This window comes from Hemitrygon akajei, chromosome 5, assembly GCF_048418815.1.
Source record: "Hemitrygon akajei chromosome 5, sHemAka1.3, whole genome shotgun sequence".
Taxonomy (NCBI): Eukaryota; Metazoa; Chordata; class Chondrichthyes; order Myliobatiformes; family Dasyatidae; genus Hemitrygon; species Hemitrygon akajei.
Genome location: NC_133128.1, coordinates 153916155 through 153941936, shown reverse-complemented (window position 1 = coordinate 153941936; position 25782 = coordinate 153916155). Strand labels below are relative to the sequence as shown.

Here is a 25782-nt window from a genome sequence, read left to right as displayed (position 1 = left end):
GAGCTGGGAACACGGGAAGCAAAGAGTTGCAGTGGCCCCACCACATATTAGGTAGATGTTATTGAAATTATACCATGGGGTAATTAGGGGTTGCGCTGAGCCTAGGGCTTACAGGGACAGAATGACGCAGTATGTGAAAGACCTTTGTAATCAACTTAAAGTGTTGAAGGACCGAGCGAAACAGCAGCAGCACATCGCTGATCAAGACAGAGCCAGAGGGAAGGGAGATACCTTTCACAGTCCGGGCGACCAAGTCAGGGTGAGGGTGCTACCGGAAAGGCCAGGGTTTGCCCCATACGGTAAAGAACACAGATGATACTCTTAATTAACAATACCTGTGTCTACGACTCACCCTCTTGATGCTCCTGCAGACAGAGCGGGGATCAAGTGTACCCAGTAACCATGTAATTACAGAGAACCGAAGAGAGGAACACCAGCCGGCCATACCAGACCTGACCACAGCTGATGAAGACATACCCAGAGGAAACGTAAAGGTGGATGACCCCGAGAGCGTGACAGAAAACCATGAATAGCATGCTAAGATGTGATGATGATGGTACTCTGTAATGAAGGTTGTTTGCTGAAGGTAGATGATTAGTTTAATAGCACAGAATAGAAAAGATATTGGGAAATAGATGGAGAGGGATTTTTAAAAAAAAGTTAAAGCAGAGACAGCAAGTTCCTCATCGATGGCATTTCAGACTACACACGGCATCTGAAGTCAGTCTGAATGAAGAACTCAGCCCTTTCAACAGTCGGGCCAGTGATCGACTGGACAGTTTGGAAGGGGGTGCCATCGGGGAGAGGTTCTTGCAGACATTGACATAGAGACCACCTCTCAATGAGAGGGCCTGAGGGTGCTCCTGCAAAGAGAGTTTCAATGACCAGAGAATGAAGGGGTGAAGACAAGGAATGTGATTAAGCTGCAATCACCTTGAAGGGAAAGAGCTGGCAGGCACGAAAGAAGCTGCATTTTCAAAGACTTGTTGAAATTTCTGGAACATTTCTGCTTAACATTTGGTAGGTAGTGATTAGGGAATACTAGGGTAGATATCGAGGCACACAAAATTGTGTGTGTGTGTGGGGGGGGGGGGGAATTTCCAGGCAGGGCATTTTTGCTGCACTATTTGAGTAGATCCTCCTAGGTTGACCTTTCCTGGAACAAATTTATTTTTGTCCAGGAGGGCCAAGAGGAGGGACTGTTAAGGTGATTTTTAGGTTTAGGTTATTTACATTTAGCAAATGGCTTTGGCTACCAGTCTTCTGTTCCTTGAAAATGTATTGTGGATTCATTTGGAACAATGCACTCCTAAAAGCTGTGAATCCCAGCCGTCTGTGGGATGGATGCAAATCAGAAGGTGTGAAGTTTGTATGTAGCTTCAAAAGAAAGCATTGTCTATACTTTGTAAATATGGAATTGTCCTTTGTGTTTAGCAAATAAATATTGAGCCCCATGTTGGGCCAGCAGACCTTACCATCGAAAGCATCTCCATATGATGCCTGCTGTACCTTGTTTTGTCAAATAAAGAAGCTGCTTTGTATCTACCTGTAACTCTCTCCGGTGATTTCATTCATGCAACAAGATCATTACTAGTGCCTCCACAATCACTCCAGCCACCTCTTTCAGAACTCTGGGGTGTACACCAACTTGTCCAGATGACTTATCTACCCTCAGACCTGTCAATTTCCCAAGAACCTTCTCCTTAATAATGGTAACTTCACACACTTCATGACCCCTGACATCTGGAACTTTCGCCATACTGCTAGTATCTTCCAGAGATACAAAATACTTGTTCAGTCCATCCGCCATTTCCTTGTCCCACATGACTATCTCTCCAGCATCATTTTCCAGCAGTCTGATACTCACTCTTGCCTCTGCTTTAAATATCTGAAGAAACTTTTGGTATCCTCTTTATTATTACTGGTTACCTTACTTTCATATTCCATTTTTACCTTCTTAATGACGATTGTTAGTTGTCTTCTGTTGATATTTGGATGTTTCCCAATCCTCTAACTTCCCACTAATTTTTGCTCTATTATATGCCCTCTCTGGCTTTTATGTTGGCTTTGACTTCTTGTTAGCCACAGTTGTGTCATTTTGTCTTTATAATACTTTGTCCTCTTTGAGATGTATATATCCCATATCTTTCAAATTGCTTCCAGAAATTCTAGCCACTGCTGCTCTGCCACCATCCCTAGCAATGTTCCAATCAATTCTGTCGAACTCCTCTCTCATGCCCGTGTAATGACCTTTACTCCACTGTATTACTGATAAACTTCTCCTTCTCAAATTCAAGGGTGAATTTGACCAATTTATGATCACATGCCCCTAAGGGTTTTTAAGCTCTCTAATATTAATTCTGGATCATTGCACAACACCCAATCAAGAATAGTTGATCTCCTACTGGGCACAACCACGAGCTACTCTAAAAAGCCATCTCTTAGACATTCTAGAAATACCCTCTCTTGGAATCCAGCACCAACCCAATTTTCCCAATCTACCTGCATATTGCCCTTTTGACATGCATTTTCTATTTCCCATTGTAATTTATACACCATAACTTTGATACTGTTTTGGGGTCTGTAAACTCCCATCAGAGTTTTTACTCTTGCAGTTCCTTAGTTCTATCCACAATGATTCATCACCTTCTGACATGTCACTTCTTTCAAATGTCACTTCTTTCAAATGATTTGATCTAATTTTCTTTTACCAATAGAGCAACATCACTCTCTGTCTTCTTGCGCGTCCTTTCGATACAATGTGTATCCTTGGACATTAAGCTCACAGTTATAATTTTCTTTCACCCATGATCAAGTGATGCCTACAAGTTCATCTACCTTATTCAATATACTGCATGCATTCAAATTCCTTTAGACCTGTATTCAATCTTTTCGATTTTGTCCACCTGTTATGTTGTAACTCATCCTGTTGACTGCAATTTTGCCCTACCATCAGCCCCTCCTTGCTAGGAGTTTCACTACACGTTGTCTCTGTAAACCAACTACCTCATCTTCAGTACTTCAGTTCCCATCCTCCTGCCAAATTAGCTTAAACCACCTGAACTACTCTGGTCAACCTGCCCACAAGGATATTGCCCTCGCGTTTAGATGTAACCCATCCTCTTGTACAGGTCATACCTTTCCCAGAGGATATCCCAATGATCAATAAATCAGAACCCCTGCCCCCCCCGCACCAGTTCATCAGCCGCACATTCACCTGCCAAATCATCCTATTCTTACCTTACTGGCACAGGCAACAATCTAGATTACCACCCTGGAGGTCCTGTTTCTTGTTTCTACTTAACACCCTAAAATTTTGCATCAGGAACTCACCTTGTCTACCTACGACATTGGTGCCAATATGTATCAAGACTTCTGGCTACTCACTCTTGCCCTTGAGAATGCTGTGGACACGATCCGAGTCATCCCCAATTCCAACACAGGGCGGCAACATACCATCCTTCTGTCTCCATTATGCTCACAGAACCTCGTCTCTGTTCTTTTGACTAAGGATTCTTATAACACTGCAGTCCTCTTCACCGCTCTGCTCTTCTGAGCCGTTAACACCAGACTCAGTACCAGAGACTGTCACTGTGGCTCTCCACTGGCAGGTGGTCCCCCTCAAGAGTATCTGAAGTTATATACTTTATTATTGAGGAGAATCGCCACTGGTGTACACTACACTAGCTGTGCAATACCCCTCTTTCTCCCGAGTCACCCACTTACCTGTCTCCTGCAACCTAGTGGTGACTACCTGCCTGTAGCTCCTGTCTATCACCTCCTCATTCTCCCATAAGAGTCAAACATCGTCAGGCTGCAGCTTGGTGCACCTGGTGCAGATGTGTTTATCTGGAAGACTGGAGGTCTTTCAGACTTCCCACATCCCAGAGTACAAAACACTGCCCTGGAGCCATTCTCACTAATGAATGAACAAACAAGGACAGAGAGAGTAATTTACAAGACAACGTACCTCATCCAAGCCTGATCTCGCTTAATGAGCCAAAACCACTCTAAACACTGATACCCAAAATGAATGGCCATTCCACTTGTACTTGAATTATTCTTATTGGTCCTTTCTAATGAATCCCTCTTGCTGAATAGTCGCTCCCCAAATCAGAAAAGCTGCTGCGAAACTCTGCCTTCAAAATCTTAATCGTCACGTTGATTACAAAGTAGGTCTTTTCATGCACCCTTGGTGTGGATTGTCCAACTCAGAGAAAACTGGCTCAAAGCTCAGCTTTTTAAATCTTGAATGTGGACCTGACTACAAAGTAGCTCTTTTTACGCACTGCTGCTTGCTGATTGATTGCTCCTCAAATCAGAAAAGCTGCCAGGAAACTCAGCCTTCAAAATCTCCATCATTGCCCTGATTAGTTAGGAAGGTTCAATCGTTAGGTATTAATATTGAAGTAGTAAAATGGATTCAAACAGTGGCTGAATGGGAGATGCCCGAGAGTAGTTTGTCAGGTTGGAGGCTGGTGACTAGTGGTGTGCCTCAGGGATCTGTACTGGGTCCGATGTTGTTTGTCATATACATTAATGATCTGGATGATGGGGTGGTAAATTGGATTAGTAAGTATGCAGATGATACTAAGGTAGGTGGCGTTGTGGATAAGGAAGTAGGTTTTCAAAGCTTGCAGAGAGATTTAGGCCAGTTAGAAGAGTGGGCTGAACGATGGCAGATGGAGTTTAATGCTGATAAGTGTGAGGTGCTACATTTTGGTAGGAATAGTCCAAATAGGACATACATGGTAAATGGTAGGGCATTGAAGAATGCAGTAGAACAGAGTGATCTAGGAATAATAGTGCATAGTTCCCTGAAGGTGGAATCTGTTGTGGATAGAGTGGTGAAGAAAACTTTTGGTATGTTGGCCTTTATAAGTCAGAGCATTGAGTATAGGAGTTGGGATGTAATGTTAAAATTGTACAAGGCATTGTTAAGGCCAAATTTGGAGTATTGTGTACAGTTCTGGTCACCGAATTATAGAAAAGATGTCAACAAAATAGAGAGAATACAAAGAAGATTTACTAGAATGTTACCTGGGTTTCAGCACCTAAGTTACAGGGAAAGGTTGAACAAGTTAGATCTTTATTCTTTGGAGCGTAGAAGGTTGAGGGGGGACTTGATAGAGGTATTTAAAGTTATGAGGGGGATAGTTAGAGTTGACATGGATAGGCGTTTTCCATCGAGAGTAGGGGAGATTCAAACAAGAGGACATGAGTTGAGAGTTAGGGGGCAGAAGTTTAAGGGTAACACAAGGGGGAATTTCTTTACTCAGAGAATGGTAGGTGTGTGGAACGAGCTTCCAGTAGAAGTGGTAGAGGCAGGTTCGGTATTGTCATTTAAAGTAAAATTGGATAGGTATATGGACAGGAAAGGAATAGAGGATTATGGGCTGAATGCGGGTCAGTGGGACCAGGTGAGAGTAAGCGTTTGGCACGGACTAGAAGGGTCGAGATGGTCTGTTTCCGTGCTGTAATTGTTATATGGTTATATTAAAAAGCTCTTTTCACACACCCCTGGCATGGACTATCTAACTCCCGTCTTGTTGAAGAGGCACCAGGAACAGTTCAGTGCATCTTAAAGTGAAGACACAAAGAGTGAGAGAAAGCAAACAAAAAAGGTATCTTTAATGTTCTTCTCAATGGCCACGTCAATTCCAAGTACATAACTCTGGATATTGTAACATCTCCAGCTGCTAACTTTAACTCAGTAGTCACAAAGTTGCGAGGGTAAAGGAAACCTTGAATCACTCTACTGAGGCAGTTCCTTAGCCATTATAAAAGTGAAGCTTGACAGAGTAGGACTTTAGTCCAAGAACCGAAAGGAAGAGATCAGGGGTTAGAGTTTTAATCTGGGACCAGATTACTGAAACCAAGACAGATTAGTGATTGATAGGTGTAGTGTAAAATGAAGTGTGTTTCCCTAATCTTTATTTTTACTGAGATTTTTCTGACCCATCATGCAGATGGCTTACAAATAAGACACTTGCACAAAAAGAAACAGCTGTCACCAGTGGAAGATGATGCTTTGCTTTTTGTTTCCTGGGCCATCTCCATGGATTGAAGAGATAAGCCCTACAAATAAACTATGCTTCTGAACATTAGGATGGGAATGACTGCAAGTCAAGTTTGAAGTTGTGTTTCAGTTTATTGATACCAAAACCTTATCGTCATGCTATAATTATCCTGGATTACATTAAGCATTTTTCCCACAAAACAGTACAGGCGAAAAACTCTGAGATCCAGTGGTGTGCTTGGGTAGAAGGGGTACTGTTAGCCCAAGGGTCTAGAAACAACTCAGTGAACGTTCGAAGTCAGGTGTGGAGCTAAGAGCAACATGGAATGCTAGAAACACTCTTCCAGTGTCATTATTCCACTACTGCTACATTTTGCTCTTCTAATGATATCAACACAGTTACACCCATTAGGACAGCACCAAAGAAACCAAGTGGAATGAATGCAATGTGAACAGTGATTGCAATGATGTGGGAACATTCTCGCCCATTTTTCTATTCTTGGGTACGAATGATTTTTACAAGTTACAGCTTTTGATAAAGTCCTGCAATAAAAGATGAATATATGAGAAACCAATGTTAGTCATGAAAGAGAAAGATCGGGAAGCAAACAAAGAGAATACACATTTACATTCATAATCAATGCAAATGGAATGACAGGAACAGAAATTTTAAAAAATAATTTTGTTCTAAATTTATTAACTGGCATGAAAGAGAAATACATGTTTTCAATTTGTTTAACTAATTCAGTATTTTTACCTCTGGTATTGAGGCTTCCATCACCGGAAGTGGAGGTGGAGCACATCCTCCATCCTGAGACATTTCTACTGGCTGATATATTACCTCAGATGGTTGTAAATATAACACTGAGGTAGTGGAAGCTGGTGACTAATGCAATACAAAAAAGCATTATAATTAACAGTGTTTGACATAACTGCCATCAGTTTTTCTCCAGATTAAAATACCAATTCATTTGAATACATTTAGAAAACATTGCTGTATATACAAGGCAATGTAGAAAAAAAATTCAGGTTCCTAATGCATCATCAGCATACAAAACTCACCAATCCCTTGTTTATCAAAACTCAGTAAATCTCCTTCTTGATGTTCCTGTATGATACCTAAATGACACATAGGCATTTCTGAACAGAAATTTAGGCCACTGATCTTGAGGGACGCTTCACTTTCAATAGCCACTCAAGCCAAGAAAGTGAATACCAGTTTCTTTTTATCTCAAGTAACAAAAAAACTAGTTGATCTTTTTAATATCATTACAAAATGAAACCGACAAGCCTCACTTTGGGGAATCCTTCTTAGACAAGATTGAAATTTAAAATGCAGAGTTCAGGAGAGGTCTGCTTGATCACTTAATATTCTGGCTGGTTGTATATTCAGGAAGCCTTCTAAGAAAAAAAAAATGTTTTGGTGTCTTGGAGCTTGCACTCCCAAGATTTTAAACCAATCTTTTGCTCACTGCCTCGCAATGTTTACTCAGCTTTGCACTAAACTGAGGCTGTGGCCTGCTCCAGCTGTAGTGATGCCTGGCTTTGTATCTGTGGTCCTGTGACATTTATTCGGCTCTGCGATGAACTGAGGCTGTGGCCTACTCCAGCTGCAGTGATGCCTGGCTTTGTGTATTTCATAAAACTTCAGGTTGAATGTTATTTGCTTACTTTTATTGTTTGTATTATTTTTTGACGGTCTTTAATGTGGTCTTTTGGGGTTTCTTTGTTTTGTGGCTGCCTGTAAGGAGACGAATCTGAAGGTTGTAAAATTAATACAAACTTTGAAAATAAATTGTACTTTGAATATTCAAAGCAGTTCTGCTAGTTGGATTATGCTACCATTGTAATTGCAATTCTGCAAAGTTATCTGTCTATACCCAAAAATATGAGCTTCTGTGGAAGCTGGAAATCCAGAATAGCATACACTAAATACTAGAGGAACTCAGCAGGTCATACAGCATCTACAGAAAGGAATAAACAGTTGATATTTCGGGCTGAGACTTCATTAAGACCCTTCCTAATGAAGGATCTTGGCTAAAATGTCGACTTTATACTCGCGTGTTACTCATTTAAAATATTAAAAAATTGTGAAAGTTTTTCAAAAACACGATGAACTTCAATAAAAGAGTTAAATTTCAGCACTTAAAGCACAGCAAAAACTGCATATTAAAGGAAAATACAGATGTTGAAAACAGTTAATATTTCAGTTCAATTAACTTTAGTCAGTTTCGGTTCACTTTCTGGTTCTACAACAGCTGCCTGGCCAATGCGAAAGATGTATTACCAAGCATTTCACTCAACAGTAGAATAGCATCAAATTTTGAACATCACCATTAGTTGGTTAGCTACTAGTCAATAAAAGTATTTATTTTACCTGGGGTAATCCCCACTGCCATTGTCCTGTTAGACAATGAGCTGGTGCCTGCAAAACAAAACAGCAAATAATCAAATATTAGATCAACAATAATGCCTTGAAAAGTTTGATGCCTTTTATTGATGTTAAAGTAACATCATGGGTTAACCAAATGCTGTTAATAAAAGTCATACAAATAGATTTTCAGTGGGAAGATTCACCAGACATTTTTAGGTTTCCCCTGTACAAACTGACATTCTCTAATTGGGGGTGGGGGGGTGGGGGTGGAAGCAGGTTTGCAAAATCTCACAACTACAACCATTTAATTAAACTGGTCAAATCGGTTGAGAGCATGCAGGCAGTGAGTGAATCATCCCGCTTGTGCTTCTTGATCTTGTCACTTGAGATTCAGTGTCATGCAACACTGCCACTTTGATCTGTCCCATGCCTTCATTAACTAGGTCCAACACTCAACTTTATTGGATTTTGCTCCTCCTTACACAAGTCACTGGGTTTGTAGGGGTGTGGCCAGGGTTAATCGAGGTGCACCTAGGGTTAATGGGGCTCTGTGCCCCCTTGGACCTTAGGATTAGGTTTGAGGGTAGGGCTGATGGATGTATATGTGGGGTTGGGAAAGATAAGGTTGTGGAGTTTTTTGTGATGAGGATGTGGCGCTCTGGCAAATAGTGTAGCGTAGTGGCTCTGGGTTTGTGGGGGTGCGCCTTGGGTTATGATCTTTGCAACAAAATATTAAACACCATATCATTGAATGAATGGATATTTCAATGATTGGAGGTGGGAGATTGTGTACCATGTTACTGTGGAATGGATAGATGACAAACGAAGAACTAGATTTTTGCATTATCTGCACAACAAAACCACAGAAATATTCCAAATATTGTCCAGAAATAACTGACAAAAGGTTGTAGGGAATATATACAGTGCCTATAAAAAGTATTCACCCACTTGGAAGTTTTTATGTTTTACAACATTCAATCAGTGGATTTAATTTGGCTTTTTCGAGACGATCAACAGAAAAAGATCTTGTGTCAAAGTGAAAACAGATCGCTACGAAGTGATCTAAATTAATTACAAATATAAAACACAGAATAATTGATTGCCTAAGTATTCATTCACCCCTTCAAGTCAGTATTTAGTAGATACACCCTGGCAATAATTACAAACTTGAGTTTCTGTGGAGAGGGTCTCTATCCGCTTTGCACATCTGGACATTACAATTTTTCCCTATTCTTTTTTACAAAACTGCTCAAGCTCTGTCAAATTGCATGGGGATTGTGAGTTAACAGCCCTATTCAAGTCCACCCGCAAATTCTCAATTGTATTGAGGTCTGGATTCTGATTTGGCCACTCCAGGACATTAACTTTGTTGTTCCTGAGCAATTTCTGTGAAGCATTGGCTTTATGCTCGTGGTCATTGCCTGAAAACAAATCTCCCAAGTCGCAGTTCTTTTGCAACAGCATCAGGTTTTCCTCTGGGATTTCCCTGCATTCATTTTATCCTCTACCTTTACAAGCCTTTCAAGGCCTGCTGCAGTGAAACATCCCCACAGCATGATGCAGCCACTACCATGCTTCACAGTAGGGATGGTGTTTTTGATGATGTGCGGTGCTTGGGGGCCAATTGAGTGATCCAGTGCTTTGCTATCTCTGGGGCAGTTCAATGAGGTTTGGAGTGGAGTGTGGCCTGGAGATGGGACACAAGCCCATGATCGACCTCATTGCTTCTCGCTGGTTGGGGCATCAAGGGGGTATACACTGCTGTCTGCCAGTGTTTGATTGGTCTTTCTCTCCCTCTCGTTGGCTGCTGTCTTGGGGATGGCGGTGGAGGGATCTAGGTTGCTGGGGTTGGTTGACAGGGCTGTGGACTTTGAAGCTCATGTTGCATGTGTTCTTGGACTCTGGTTACTCTTTTTTTTGTTGGTTTTAGGCAGTTTGGTCAAGGCAATGAATGTGAACAGTGGCACTTTGACAAGGGGTGGCCCTGCAGCCTGCATTGGCTAGCAACTCGGTGCTAAACTGAACTGAAATTAATACTACTGGTTTTGTTTAATATTCTATGTGTTGTTTGTTTTTTGCTGTATGCACATTTTGCTTTTCTTATCGCATGTTGGGTATTTGATGTTATCTTGAACGGGTTCAAAGGAGTTTGTTCTTGACTGCCCACAGGATGAATCTGAGTTGTATTCTGCAAACATGATTTTTGTAATGGGTTTGTAAAAATGCTGATGACACAAAGGTTGGGGGTGATGTGGATAGTGTGGAGGGCTGTCACAGGTCACAGTGGGTCATTGATAGGATGCAAAACTGGGCTGAGAAGTAGCAGATGGAGTTCAACCCAGATAAGTGTGCGGTGGTTCATTTTGGTATGTCAAATATGATGGCAGAATATAGTATTGATGGTAAGATTCTTGGCAGTGTGGAGGATCAGAGGGATCTTGGGGTCGAGTCCATAGGACACTCAAAAAGCTGCTGCGCAGGTTGATTCTGGTTAAGAAGGCATACAGGGTCTTCATCAACCGTGGCATTGAGTTTAAGGGCCGAGAGGTAATGTTAGAATTATATGGACCCTGGTCAGACCCCACTTGGGAGTACTGAGCTCAGTTCTGGTTACCTCTCTACAGGAAGGATGTGGAAACTATAGAAAGGGTGCAGAGAAGATTTAAAAGGATGTTGCCTGGATTGGGGAGCATGCCTTATGAGAATAGCTCCAGTGAACTCGGCCTTTTCTCCTTGGAGCGGCAGAGTATGAGAGGTGATCTGATTGAGGTGTATAAGATGATGAGAGGCACTGATCATGTGGATAGTCATAGGCTCTTTCCCAGGGCTGAAATGGCTAACACGAGAGGGCACAGTTTTAAGGTGCTTTGAAGTAGGTACAGAGGAGATGTCAGGGGTGTTTTTTTTTATGCAGACAGTGGTGAGTGCTTGGAATGGGCTGCCAGCAACGGTGATGGAGGAAGATATGATAGGGTCTTTTAAGAATCTCCTGGATAGGTACATGGAGCCTAGAAAAATAGAGTGTCATGAATAACCCAAGGTAATTTCTAAAAGTAGGTACATTTTTGGCACAGCATTGTGGGCCAAAGAGCCTGTATTGTGCTGTAGGTTTTCTTATGTTTCTATAATTTGATAATAAATGTACTTTGAATCTTTAAGGTAGCAGCTGAGTTAGTTGCTACTGCATACTAAGTCTCTGAAATGCTCCAATAGCAGAATATTTATCAAATTATTTCAGTGAATCTTCCAGTCAATGGTAACCCACAAAAATGTTGATGATTGAGCCACTAAATGAAAAAGGCCTTAGACTATCCTGTTCAAGTTTGTCATTTAGATCAAATCTTACTAGTCACTTACTAATCAAACTTGTCACACTAATCACACTGAAATCATCTTGCACATAAAGTTATCTGCTTTAACGAGGAACTACTTGGAATGGAATATTGACAATAATTTCCTCTTTGAAACTATAGGTCACTAACATTGCTGAAGGTGGTTTGACCTAGAACACTTATGAGGAATTCCTGCGATACGTTCTGAGCTGGAACAATATTTCCATCAACAGATCAATCTTCCATTACCTGAGATAAAATATCATTGAGTCACCCTACTAGATAAGATTCATAGCATGGATACAGGCCTTCAGCCCACTGACTCCATTCTGAGAAAGGTGCCCAGTTAGTCCCAATTTCCTGCCATTAGTCCTCTAATCCCTGCCCCCTTATCTAAGTGCTTCTTAAATTATGCTATTGTACCTGCCTCAACCACTTCTTCTGGTAGCTCATTCCATATGCTAACCACCTGTGATGTGAAAAAGGTACCCCTCAGGTCCCTTTCAATTCTTTCCCCTCTCAACCTAAATTTGCACCCTCTAGTCTAGTCTCCCCAACTTTGGTACAGATTGTTACCATCCACCCTATCTATGTCTCTCATCATTTTAAATATAATGGATTCTGGTTAATTGGGCCAATTAGTTAATCAGTGCAGCCATTTATTTGGGACAATTCTTAAGAACCAAGAACCAAAAACCAATCAAGAAAATAGCTGAGATTCTTTTCATTTATTTGGGGCACTATGCCACTTAATAGGGACAGGAGACTGCTGCTGAACAGTTTACGACTAACGTCAGTAATGTGTACTTGTATGGCCAACAAGGTACTACACCATGCTTAAAGAGTGAACAGTTTTTTAAAAATAGCATCAGCTGCATGCATTTGTGTTCAACAAGCAGTGATTTTTTTTTCACAAAGTTGGCGAGAAACAAGCAATAAGCCAATTCAAAACTGTGGCTTCAAGTATTCAGGCTTGGAGATGCCAAAAACCGCTGGGAGTCAAAATGGACCGATTCCACTACTTCAACCAGTTAGAAACTACAAAGAACTTGAAGGTGTTAATCATCTTGAACAAACTGAATTGAATTGACTTTATTTCTTACTTCCTTCACATATACGAGTAAAAATCTTTGTTACGTCTCCGTCTAAATGTGGAATCATAGTAATTTATAATAAATAGAACAGTCAATGTAATATAGAGTACACTCAGATCAGCGTGAGCTCATCAGTCTGATGGCCTGGTGGAAGAAGCTGTCCTGGACCTTGTTGGTTCTGGCTTTTATACTGCGATACCATTTCCTGGATGGTAGTAGCTGGAATAGATTGTGGTTGGGATGACCCAGGTCCCCAATGATTCTATGGGCCCTTTTTACACACCTGTCCTTGTAAATGTCCTGAATCATGGGGAAGTTCACAACTCCAGATACACTGGGCTCTCCGCATCACTCTCAGCAGAGTCTTGTGATTAAGGGAGGTACAGTTCCCATACCAGGCAGTGATGCAGACGGTCAGGATGCTCTCAACTGTGCCCCTATTAAAAAGTTCTTGGGATTTGGGGGGCCCACACCAAACTTCTTCAACCGTCTGAGATGAAAGAAATGCTGTCGTGCCCTTTTCACTACAGTGAAGTTAATATTAGTGATAAGCAACAAAATGTACCCAGCATAAATTCAATGTGCTCTTCACTGAACATACATATGTACTTGAATCACATACAGAGGTTTTACTTTCCAAGTGCATTATAAGGGCATTGAAGAATGCAGTAGAACAGAGTGATCTAGGAATAATGGTGCATAGTTCCCTGAAGGTGAAATCTCATGTGGATAGGGTGGTGAAGAAAGCTTTTGGTATGCTGGCCTTTATAAATCAGAGCATTAAGTATAGGAGTTGGAATGTAATGTTAAAATTGTACAAGGCATTGGTAAGGCCGAATTTGGAGTATTGTGTACAGTTCTGGTCACCAAATTAAAGGAAAGATGTCAACAAAACAGAGTACAGAAGAGATTTACTAGAATGTTACCTGGGATTCAGCACCTAAGTTACAGAGAAAGGTTGAACAAGTTAGATCTTTATTCTTTGGAGTGTAGAAGGCCGAGGTATCTATCGAGGTATTTAAAATTAGGAGGGGGATAGATAGAGTTGACGTTGATAGGCTTTTTCCATTGAGAGTAAGGGAGATTCAAACAAGAGGACATGAGTTGAGAGTTAGGGGTAACACATGGGGGAGTTTCTTTACTCAGAGAGTGGTAACTGTGTGGAATGAGCTTCCAGTAAAAGTGGTAGAGGCAGGTTCGATATTGTCATTTAAAGTAAAATTGGATAGGTATATGGACAGGAAAGGAATGGAGGGTTATGGGCTGAGTGAGGGTCAGTGGGACTAGATGAGAGTAACCGTTTGGCATGGACTAGAAGGGCCGAGATGGCCTGTTTCTGTGCTGTAATTGTTATACGGTCATATGATGATATACACAGGTACACAAATTGTCGCCTAGATTGTCAGGCTCATCATTCATAATTTATTTTTACCAGCACAAATAGCTATATGATATTTAGGTGAATGAAACTGAAAAGTTATATTGCACAGCAAAGAATGGAGACATTTGAAGTATGTGGACAGTATGTAACATGTGGAACTGCATGCTAGACATGCATTATGATAATCAGAGGTGGTACAGGAGCCTGACGACACCCATTCAATGTTTTAGGAATGGCTACTTCCCCTCCAGCAGTAGATTTCTGAACAGACAATGAACCCATGAACACTACCTATTTTGCTCTCCTTTTACACTACTTATTTTTTATACACTATATTTCTTATTATAATTTACAGTAGTGGTCACCAACCTTTTTAAGCTCAAGATCCACTACCTCGGCCTTAGTGAAAGGCGAGATCGACTCCAAATTGATTAGTCACATGCATGTGAACTGGGGCAGAAAAGACCATAAGTAAAACCCCCCAACCCGGAAGTAGAAATAATGCATAAGCACCAGGGGTACCCACCCTTTTTTGCACCATGGACCGGTTTAATATTGACAACATTCTTGCGGACTGGCCGACGGGGGGAATGGAGGATGTGTGTGTGTTAAACACAAACTTTGCGGCTCTTGGCACTTAGCTGCTGACCTGCCCTGCTTACATTTTTTCCACAGATAAAGCTCAACGAGTTCATCTTTAAGTGCAGGGTGCTTGGACTCAAGGTGCCGAAGCAGTTTTGAGGGCTTCATTGCCACATTAGACAGCCTCCAGGCCCGAACTCCATCCTCTGCCCGCCCGCCGCCAGACGGCCTGGCCAGGTGCGGCTGGACATGAGTGGGGTGAGAGGACAAGGTAGGGGCTGGAGGTCCCAGTGCCAGGGCCACGGCGGTTGCAGTCCGGACAGAGCGACCAACCGAGCGAGGAGAGCGAGAGGTCCGCGCCCACCCCCCTTGTGGGATTTATCGACCGACAAAAGTTTGTTTCAGCAGATCGCAGCGAGGTAGCTGCTCTGAATCTTACGAAACCTTGAGCCTGAATTAGGTCATCTGCGAATATTTTAGCACCGGATTCCCCACATTCGGTGTGCTAAACAGGTTCAGAGGCGGCGCCCATCTGTCCACACTCTGGGCCAGTAGCATCGGCGGGTCTCGCCGGCCACGCGCGGGTATCACTGCGTTTAGGCGACTGATGACCTCGCATGGGTTCAAGTTCAACAGTGGCTGTAACAGGGAATGAGGAAAGGTGCAACTGACTCATATTGTTTCCTCGTGGCCTGGTGGTTGGGGACCACTGAAGTACACTGCATAGTGCAGGGGACCTATGCGCATGCGCACTGGGCAGAAAGAACAGAACGAAAACCCTGCAACCCGGAAACAATCTCTCAACAGTGTTTCTGAATTTATTTTTCTTTTTTTTTTGGGATCTACTTGGAAAGTCTCAAAGATTGACCAGTTGATCGAGATCGACGGGTTGGTGACCACTAATTTACAGTATATGTATTGCACTACACTGCTGCTGCAAAACAACAAACTTCATGATATTTGTCAGTGATAATAAGCCTGATTCTGATTTTCCACACCACCAATTTTATATCTCACAATCACCAACTGCCCATTCCCTCCCCTGTAAGTGCTATGCAATGAAACTTTTAAGCTGGCATATGATAATGAAATATCTTTTCAAAGTTTGTGGCAACAGATGGATTTAAATGATTGGAGTATTTTTTCCCTTCTTTCATGCTTGTGCTCTCTGCAACTTATACACATTTGTTTTTGCTTTTCCAGTTTTAATTAAAAGGTCTTTGCCCTAAAATGATGGCTCTGCTGCAAATTGCAACAGGTTTACACCATGTCATTTTGATATGCTATTTATGGATTTGACAATGGAATACAATGTTCTGAAATGCAGAGGCAGGTGCTAAGAAATGCAATTGTACCCTTTCTTGGTACAAAGGTGGCATGAGTAATGCTGGACCAAATTGTGCCTCCTCTGAAAAATAACTTGCAAATTCAATTTGAATAGGTATTTTGATGGTTATTAGAAATGAGTGCTGATGTGCAATATCCCGCAAAATTTTGTTGCATGGCACTCAAAAGTCACTACACATGGCAGACATGTAGATGGAAACTACAGGGGAATGACAGTCAATTCCCATCAATACTCAAATGCACATACACATCTTTATCTGCAAGATACATATCAGGAGTAAGTCTTGGTAAATGAGGTGGAAACCAAAAGGTTACCATTAGAGTTTCTACACAATAAGCAGTGCTAACCGAGATATCCCAATCTCCCAAGATATATCAAAGTAATTCATGCACCACTTTCCAGAATGGGAAGCCTCACTAAAATAGCTAAGCTTGTGGTTTCAGCTCTTTGAGTGAGGTATCACTTAACAGTAAAAGTGATGTTTTAATGCAGCAAGTCACTTACAAATATTTGGAGCAGGGATTCATTCGTGTATGATATTCAGTGCAGTAATACACAAAGGGATTTAATGCATTCTCCGGTGCCTCCCACTGTATTATGTTAAGGATTCTGCTATAGAGATCATATATTTTGCATTGGGAAAAAAATTATTTTGGGCAAAATCCTTATGAACACATGAAGCCAATCAACGGCTGCTTGAAGTCAGCAGGGGTAACAAATACTGGCGGCAATGGTTCCACTCTGAAACCATTAGAATCCATGATAGTGATTCTTTGAAAACTGTCCTTTTTCATACAAGTGGAGACAACAAACTGGGAGACGTGACAGACCTCTGTGTTGCTACTTGGAAAGATCATAAAATGAAACTGAGAAATAACATAAAATTACTTTCTCAGGGCAAATAATCTAGAAACCAGAATGCAGTCAAAGGTCAGTTTACAGAATACAGGCAGTCCCCAGGTTACGAATGAGTTCTGTTCCTGAGTCCGTCTTTAAGTAAGATTTGTACGCAAGTCAGAACGGGTACATCTGGTATCATTTAGCGTCAGTTAGTCAAACGCTGTCTTAGTATATAGTATGTATTTTACCTTTCCATGCATATAAAACACTTAAGAAATGTATGCATTTCAATAATTAAACCACTGCATTGCTTAGTAATAATTGTAGCTTTCATCGGGGCAGGGCCTTTCACATGCTCCATTATTCTCACTTTATCCTTTACCTGTATACTTTAAAATTGTTATGATCGTTGACCAACTGTAGCCTAACACTTTTCCAGTGACTGACGGCATTTCACCTCTTTCTGAACGCTTTATTATTTCCACTTTATTTTCAATTGCGATTGTTTTCCGTCAACGGAAAAGAAAACTCCAGATTCAGTAGCAGCCGCAGGCAGCGGGTCCTCTTTTCCCTGGGTCCTGAAGTCCACCCGCACTGAGACAGATTAAATGGGGCAAGTGGGTGTGGTGCTGACTGGAAAAGGGGGAGGGCAGGGTGAACCTTGCTAAGAAATATTTAAGCCAAATACAAAGTTACACACTCAACACAGTGTTAACGGCAACGACTTAAAATGGTGAACTGTGTTGTGATCCGACTTAAAATGGCAGATGGCGTCGTGCTCCAACTTAAAATTTCAGGCAGCATTCTCCTCCCTCCGTTCGTAAGTACGAGTTGTTTGTAAATTGGATGTTCATAACTCGGGGACTGCCTGTAGTACATTTCAGAAATGTAAAACCTGAGCATGCAAAAACACACCTAAGCAAAGGTCTATATAAAATGTGATGTCTCTAGATGATTGTCCAGGTTAGAGAGAAGTACAGCACAAAAACAGGCTCTTCAGCCCATCTAGTTCCATGCTGAAACCATTTAAACTACCTACTTGCATTGACCTGCACTGAGACCATAGACTTCCATACCCCACTATCCACGTATCTATCAAAACTTCTTGTAAAACACTGAAATCAAGTTCACATGCACCAGTTATGCAGGCAGCTCTTTTTGTCATGGGTTTCGAGTGAAGAAGTTTACCCTCATATTCCCCTTAAACTTCTCACCTTTCACCCTTAACTCATGACCTCTGGTTGTCCTATCTAACTTCAATGCCTGCTTGCATTTGCCCTATCTATATCCCTCATAATTTATATACCTCTTTCAAATCTCCTCTCAATCTTATACATTCTGAAGAACAGTCCTAACCTATTCAATCTTCCCTTTATTATTCAGGCCCTCTAGACCCAGCAAAAGCCTTCTAAATTTCCTCTGTACTCTATTAATCTTTCCTGCAGGTAGATGTGCAATTTTAGTCACAATACTCCAAATTAGGCCTCACCAACGTCTTATACAACTTCAACATAACATCCATCTCCTGTACTCTGTACTTTGATTAATGAAGGCCAATGTACCAAACACTTTCTTTACAACTCTATCTACCTGTGACACCACTTTCAATGAATTATGGACCTGTATTCCCAGATCCCTTTGTTCTAAAACACTCATTAGTGCTCTACCATTCACTGTGCAAGACCTATCCTGGTTGGTTCTACTTAAGAGCAACACCTCACAATTGTCTGCATTAAATTCCATCTGTCATTTTCCAAGCAGATGCAGGTATGTCTGTAAGCCATGACAGCTTTCCTCGCTCTCCACTACACCTTCAATCTTGGTGTCATCCACAAATTTGCAGTTCCCATTAATCGCATTACCATCCATATCATTGATATAGATGACAAAGGACCCAGCACCAATCCCTGTGGCACACCATTAGTCACAGGCCTCTAGTTAGAGAGGCCATCATCTACCTCCACTCTATGGCTTCACCCACGAAGCCAATGTCTAATCCAATTTACTAATTCCTCTTGAATGCCGAGCGACTGAACCTTCTTGACTAACCTTCCTTGCTGTACCTTGTCAAATGCCTTACTGTAGTCCATGTAGACAACATCACCGCCTTGCTTTCGTCCACTTTCCTGGTAACTTCCTCGAAAAACTATATAGGATTGGTTAGACATGACCTACCATTCATGAATCCATATTGACTATCTTTAGAAAGTCATGTCTATCCAAATAACATATATATCCAGTCCCTGAAAACACTCTCATTTCCTGGCTTATGCTTAGAGCCTTTTTTAAACAGCGGAACAACTGTTTAAAAGATTGGCTATCCTCCAATCTTCCACTACCTCTCCTGTCTCTAATGATAATTTAATTATCTCTGTTAGGGCCCCAGCAATTTCTGCACTTGCCTTTCGTAGGGTCCAAGGGAACACTTAGTCAGGCCCTGGGGATTTGTCCACCCTGATTTGCCTCAGCATATCAAACACCTCTTTCTCTGTAATCTGTACAGGGTCCATGAAGTTGATGCCACTTTGCCTCACTTCCGTAAGCTCTGTGTTCTTCTCCTGAGTAAATATGGATGCAAAGATTTAATTCCCTTTTATTTAATATCCCATCCACCCCCAATCTGTTTTGGCTCCACACTGATTACCATTCTAGTCTTTCAGAGGACCAATTTTATCCCTAGAAATCTTTTTGCTCTTAACATCTATGTACAATCCCCTAGGATTCTCCTTCACCTTGTCTGCCAGAGCAACTTCCAAGCCTTATAGCTTCCTGATTTAAGTGTTCTCTTACATTTCTTACACAGACCACAGTTGTTCCTGATTGATTATATCCGCTATGCACCTTTAAAAAAAAATCTTAACCAGGGTTTCAATGTCTCTTTAAAGCCAAGGTTCCTACACTTGTTATCTTTACCTTTTATTCTGACAGGCACATACAAGCTTTGTACTCTCTAAATTTCACTTTTGAAGGCCTCCCACTCCACACTTGTCAAATCATTTCTGATACCATCAAAATTCACCTTTCTCCAATTTAGAATCTCAACTGGTCTTATCTTTTTGTGTATTTACTTTGAAACTAATAGCACTGTGGTCACTGGATGCAAAGTGACCCCAAACTTCTGACGCCTACTGTGTCTCACCCCCCAACAGCAGATACAGTATTGCACACTCTCTCACTGCGACATCTATGCACTAGTGAAGAGAACTAAACTGAATACATTTGACAAACTCTATCCCATTAGGACCTTTTACAGTATGTTGAATATAAAAAAATCATCTTCTATAACAACCTATGTTTCTTGTACTAGCCTGTGATATCATTACAAATTTGTTCCTCTAAATCTTTAGGACTGTTGGGTGGTCTATAATATAGCCTCATTAGCGTGGTGATAACTTTCTTATTTCTCAGTTCCCCCGCTAAAACCTCACGAGTCGAGTTCTCCAGTCTATCCTGATAGAGCACTGCTGTGCCATTTTCCTTAACTAGCAATGCTACTCCTCCTCCTTTAATCCCTCCTGCTGTCACATCTTAAACAATGGAATCCCACACAATATTGAGCTCCTAGTCCTGCTCCTCCTGCAATCAAGTCTCACTAACGACTACGTCACAATTCCCGGTGTTGATCCATACCCTGAACCCATCCACCTTTTCTACGATACTTAGTGCATCTAAATATATGCAGCTCGTGACACTAGTCACACCATGCCGAACCTTTTGATTCCTAACTTTGTCTGAGGTCCTAACAATATGTCCCCACAACCTCTCCACTAACTTATACTCCTGCCAAAGGGTCTTCGTCAGAAATGTCAACTGTATTTTTTCCATAGATACTGCCTGGCCTGGCCTGTGGAGTTCTTCCAGCATCTGCAGATTTTCTTTGCTCTCCACTAACTAACTGTTCTGGCACTCTGGTTCCATCCCTCTGCAATTCCAACTTAAATCTCACCATGCAAGATTAACAAATCTTCTTGCCAGGATATCAGTCTCCCTCCAGTTCAGGTGCAAACCGTCCATTTTGTCCAGGTCCCACCTTCCCAGGAAGAAAGCCCAATGATCCAAAAATCTTATGCCCTTCCTCCTGCACCAACTCATTAGCTATGTGTTAAACTGTATAATCCTCCTAGTTCTGGCCTATCGCATGGCATGGGAAGCAATCCTGAGATCACAACCCTGGAGGTCCTGACTATAACCTCTGGTTGTTCACCTTCCCATTTAAGAAGGCTGAGAACTTAATTGGAGATGTCCCAGACCCAGAACGCAAAATACCATTCGGGAACCTCATTATCGCACACTGAACCTCCTGTCTGGTCCTTTAATGAATCTCCTATCACCATAGTGCACCTCTTCTACCCCACTTCCCTTTTGAGCCAGAGGCAGACTCAGTGCGAGAGATCCAACTGCTAAAGGCTTTCCTGTCAGGTCATCCTATACCCCCCTCTCCACCCTTCCCAAACAGTATCCTAAGTAATATACCTGTTGAAAGGGATGGCCACAGGGGTACTCTACACTGGCACCTTAACCCTTTCCCCTTCCTGACTGTCACCCACTTTCCTGTGTCCTGCACCTTGGGTGTAACTACCTCTCTGTATGTCTTATCTGTCACCCATTCAGCCACCCAAATGATCCGGAGTCAATTCAGTTCCAGCTCCATCTCCTTTACGCAGATTGTGATAAGCTGCAGATGGCTGCACTTTTTACAGTTGCAGTCATCCTAAATTCTGCAAAAGGAGCATTCAACTATCCTGCCTGGCATCTCTATTGTCCTATCTGGGCAGATGTGAAGAGGGAAGGAAGAGAAATCTACCTAGAGCTTTTCTTTTTTGCCTTCTGTGACTGAAGCCTCGAAGAGCTGAAGCCTCACCACTTTAAATCTGTCCACTCTGACTATGGCCACTGTGTTTGCCCCTTCCTTTCTTTATTTTGCTCTTGCTAATAATCCCAAATGCCAATTGGTTGTTGATCAGAGCTCCAAATAAACTGTCGCAATCCACTGCTACCCTTTTCTATACGGTCAGTGGACCTGAATGAAATCCCATCTTCTTAGACTTCTGATATCTGGATTTGTTGCTGGTCCAGCTCCAAAGAGGTGTGCACTTTGCAGATGTGCATCATGAATCTGCTCAACTCGCCCAACAATGAGTAGCTCAATTGCTAAATGCTGAAAAAAAAGCACTCTATAAGTTGTACCACACTGGAGTTGGGAGATATCTGAGCAGCCTGTATTGAGTTCCAAACTCAGATCCACTTACAGCAGTAGTCAGCACTTTTACACAATGACCCTAAATTGTAGCTTTCTGCTCTAATTAATATTGGTGATGGTTAAAAAAAATGCTATCATTTGGTGTGTGCATGACATCAAAAAATCAGAGATGTGCTAACAGAAGAAAAAGTAGTATCCAATCCACTTCTGTGTTGCACATGATTTAAACAGAAACAATCTTCAGTGCAATCTTTTCTAGTTAAGTCAAAATTTAACTGCACTGTGTTCAAAAAATAGGTGCCAAATGATTTAATTTTCAGTCATTGGATTATTTAGTTGGACTGGTGTGTTTTCCACTACCCTATCCAGATCACTCAGACCTTGACAATACTGGTTGGGTTGGTTGGCAATTCATTTGCAAATGTTTCGTCACCATATAATGATGTGTCCTTGTATGACGACGAAACACTTGCAAATGAATTGCGAAGATTGGAGAACAACTGAACCCAACCATGAACCACCCAAGCTACACATTCTCCAAATTATATCCTTTGGCAGTACTCTTTCTTTCTTATTCCAAAGCTGCAACATTTATTCATGAATCAGCAGCTGAACCTGAAATGTATGGTTAGGCCCTGTGGGCGGGCACACTAAGATTCCAGATTATTTTATGTAATTTCCAGTACACAAAGAACAAAATAATTCTAACTCCAGATCCAGTGCAGCACAAAAACACAAGAAAAAGAACACATTAACAAAAAAATTATATACTGTACATTGATTGTATGCCCATAAAATGTTGCTGGACACAGAAGTGTGTAGGAGTGTAGGAGTGAATAGCGGCAATGGTAGGTATGGAGAGTTGGGTTAGTGGGTGGAGATGTTAATCAACCATACTGCTTGGAGAAAGTAACGTTTTTGAGTTTGGTGGTCCAGGACTGCATGCTACAAAACCTCTTCCCTGATAGGAGTGAAGAAACAGTCCATGAGCAGTGTGGGATCCTTCATGATGTTACTGGCCCTCTTCTGTATATATGCTCTAGATGGCAGGAACACTAGTGCTGGTGATGTATTAGGCAATTTGGACTACCCGTTATAGAGTTGTCCTGTCTGCTGCAGTGCAGTTTTCATACCATGAAGTGATGTAGCAAGTTAATATGCTCTCTATCCTCTCTAAGGATATGAGTATAAATGTATATTGTTCAGCTCCTGTCAGCCTCCTCAGAGGAGAGCTGTTCATGAGCTTTCCTGAATATGTAGGATATGTTCTGGCAGCATGAGTGTTTGTGGATTCCCAGTTGTTTGAAACTGTTCAGTTTCCACCTGAAGATTAACAACCATCTCCTTTGTCTTGATGATATCAAGGAAGAGGTTATTTGCCTGCAACCAGGTGTTGGAGCTCTTCCACTTCCTCTTTGTAGGCAGTCTCATCATAGTTGGTGATGAGCCCCAACAGTGATGTGTCATTAGCAAACTTGATAATATGATTGATTACTTGTGTGTTTGGCCGTGTACTCAACACACACAACCCTGGAGAGCACCCATGTGGAGAATGATGTGGAGGGAGGACCAATTGTTCATTCTGACTAGGAAGAACAAGATGGTTAGGAAGTCCAATACCCAGCTGCACAGTGGTGTATTTAGACCAAGGAGTAGGAACTTGTTCGCCAAGGACTGTGGGACAATAGTGTTGAATGCCGAACTGAAATCCAGAAACAACATTCTTGATAGAAGTCTTCTTGTTGTCTAGGTGTGTTAGGACCAGGTTCATGACAGATTTTATGTCATGTGTCGTACAGCAGTTCTGTTGGTAGGATATTGGTGAATGTCCAGTGTGGCAGGAGTTTTTGATATGTGCTGTTACAAGCCATTCAAAGCACTTCACAATGACTGGTGTCAATGCCAATGGACAGTAATTTAGTTCTGAAATATATTCTTCGGAAGAGGGATGATGGTGAGTGATTTGAACCATGTGGGGACAGCATGAGAGGATGAGAGAAGTCTTTAAGATATCTGTGAAGACACCAGAGAGCTGGTGTGCACTTTTGAGTATTTGGCCTGGGATGTTGTCTGGCCAGGCCACCTTAAAGGGAGGTGGGGGGCGGGGGGAAACGGATTTAACCTCTGCAGAGTCCTTCTCACATCTGCTGCTGTTACCAATAGTAGCTGCTTACGTGGAAGTGGAAAGCTTTTGTGGCCAGTGTGATGTTGCTTGCTGCCTTGGAAGTGTGCATAGAGATTTGTTTATAGAGCATCAAAGAGAGGTGCCATTGGTACAGTTAACGTTATTTTCCTTTGTGTAGTCAGTAAGACACGCCAAGGATCATTATCGGACAGGTGTTCTTGAATTGTTTGTGCACAGGCAGTCTTTGCTCTCTTGACACCTAAGATGAGATTGCTGCTGGCTGCTCTGAGAGCTGTTCAATCTCCAAACTTGAAGGCAGCATCCTGGGCTTTTAGTAGGGAGCACACCTCTACGTTGAGCTAGGGTTTCTGATTGGGCCGTGCGATGACTGTTCTTGAGGTACCAACTTTGTCTAGACACTTACAAGAAAAGTAGCCAGTGACAGATGAGGCATATTCCTCAAGGTCTGCATCTTCTCTCTTTGTGGTGCCCTCATTGAAAATCTGCCAGTTAGTCCTGGAGCATAGAGATATTATTCGGACATAGAGTAAAAGTCCTCTCATCTGGCTTCTCCACTTTCAGCAGTGGTTGGCACGCCGGAATTAACATCATGGTGACATGATCAGAGAGCCCAAGGTGAAGACGTGGGATGACCAGTCAAGTACCAAGTCTGTTTTTATAAGTGCCAGTAGATCTCAAATTAGTTCAGTAGTATATGGTGAAACTGACATAAAGTAGTTTTATGTGGGAAATCAGATTGCAATGGTCTTGTGAAATATGATTACAATCTTGACAGGACTACTTAAAAATGTGTTCAGGTGGAAGTCGCTGTTCCATTGAAAAGTAGGAAAGAAACATGAATGCTGTATCTACTCTAGTTTTCGGTGAAAACTAGAGTTAAGATTTGATCAGCCATGATCTTGTTGATTGGTGGAGCAGGCTTGAGGGGCTGATTGGCCTACTCCTGCTCCTATCTCTTATGTTCTTATGTACACAGCTATTATGACCAGTATCAAACTGGCTGTCTTTCATCTGGCTTTCTGAAATGAATGCAGGCAATTCTGAATCCATCTTGAATAGGAAGGTTTTATCAATTTATAGGGACATGTGGCAGGATTCAGAAGACAAAAGACCACTCCTATTTTCACAGTGCAATGGCATATCTTTAATATGCATCTTGTTTGGACCCAAGGAGAAATTTACGGGAAAGCCCTAAAGCTGATGTGGTGAATCACCAAAACTGTGTTCAGTTTGGGACTAATTTATGGACAATTTCACTTTCATGCTTCTTTACAAAATTCTTAAATTTGAAATTTAACCTTGAACACATTTTTTTGCCTGCCTTCAATTATGCCCTCTGAAACTTACACATTACCAATTTTACAGCTCAGGATAGTTTATCCTTGTATAAGAAAACAGAAACACTTCATTGGCATTCCAATCCTAAAGCATCATATCCAAATCAAAGGATGTTTATAAATTGTAAT

General features: G+C 41.7%; 1 protein-coding gene across 1 annotated transcript in view; it reads right to left on the bottom strand.

The window, feature by feature from the left end:
* The window catches only part of LOC140728340 (protein boule-like), a 109956-nt gene that overhangs the window by 29975 nt on the left and 54199 nt on the right, over positions 1-25782 (bottom strand). Inside the window, exons 8-9 of the mRNA XM_073046925.1 lie at positions 8397-8444; positions 6777-6905 (exon numbers count right to left, since the gene is read on the bottom strand). Coding sequence (XP_072903026.1) covers positions 6777-6905; positions 8397-8444 — 177 coding nt within the window. The remainder of the gene's footprint in view (positions 1-6776; positions 6906-8396; positions 8445-25782) is intronic.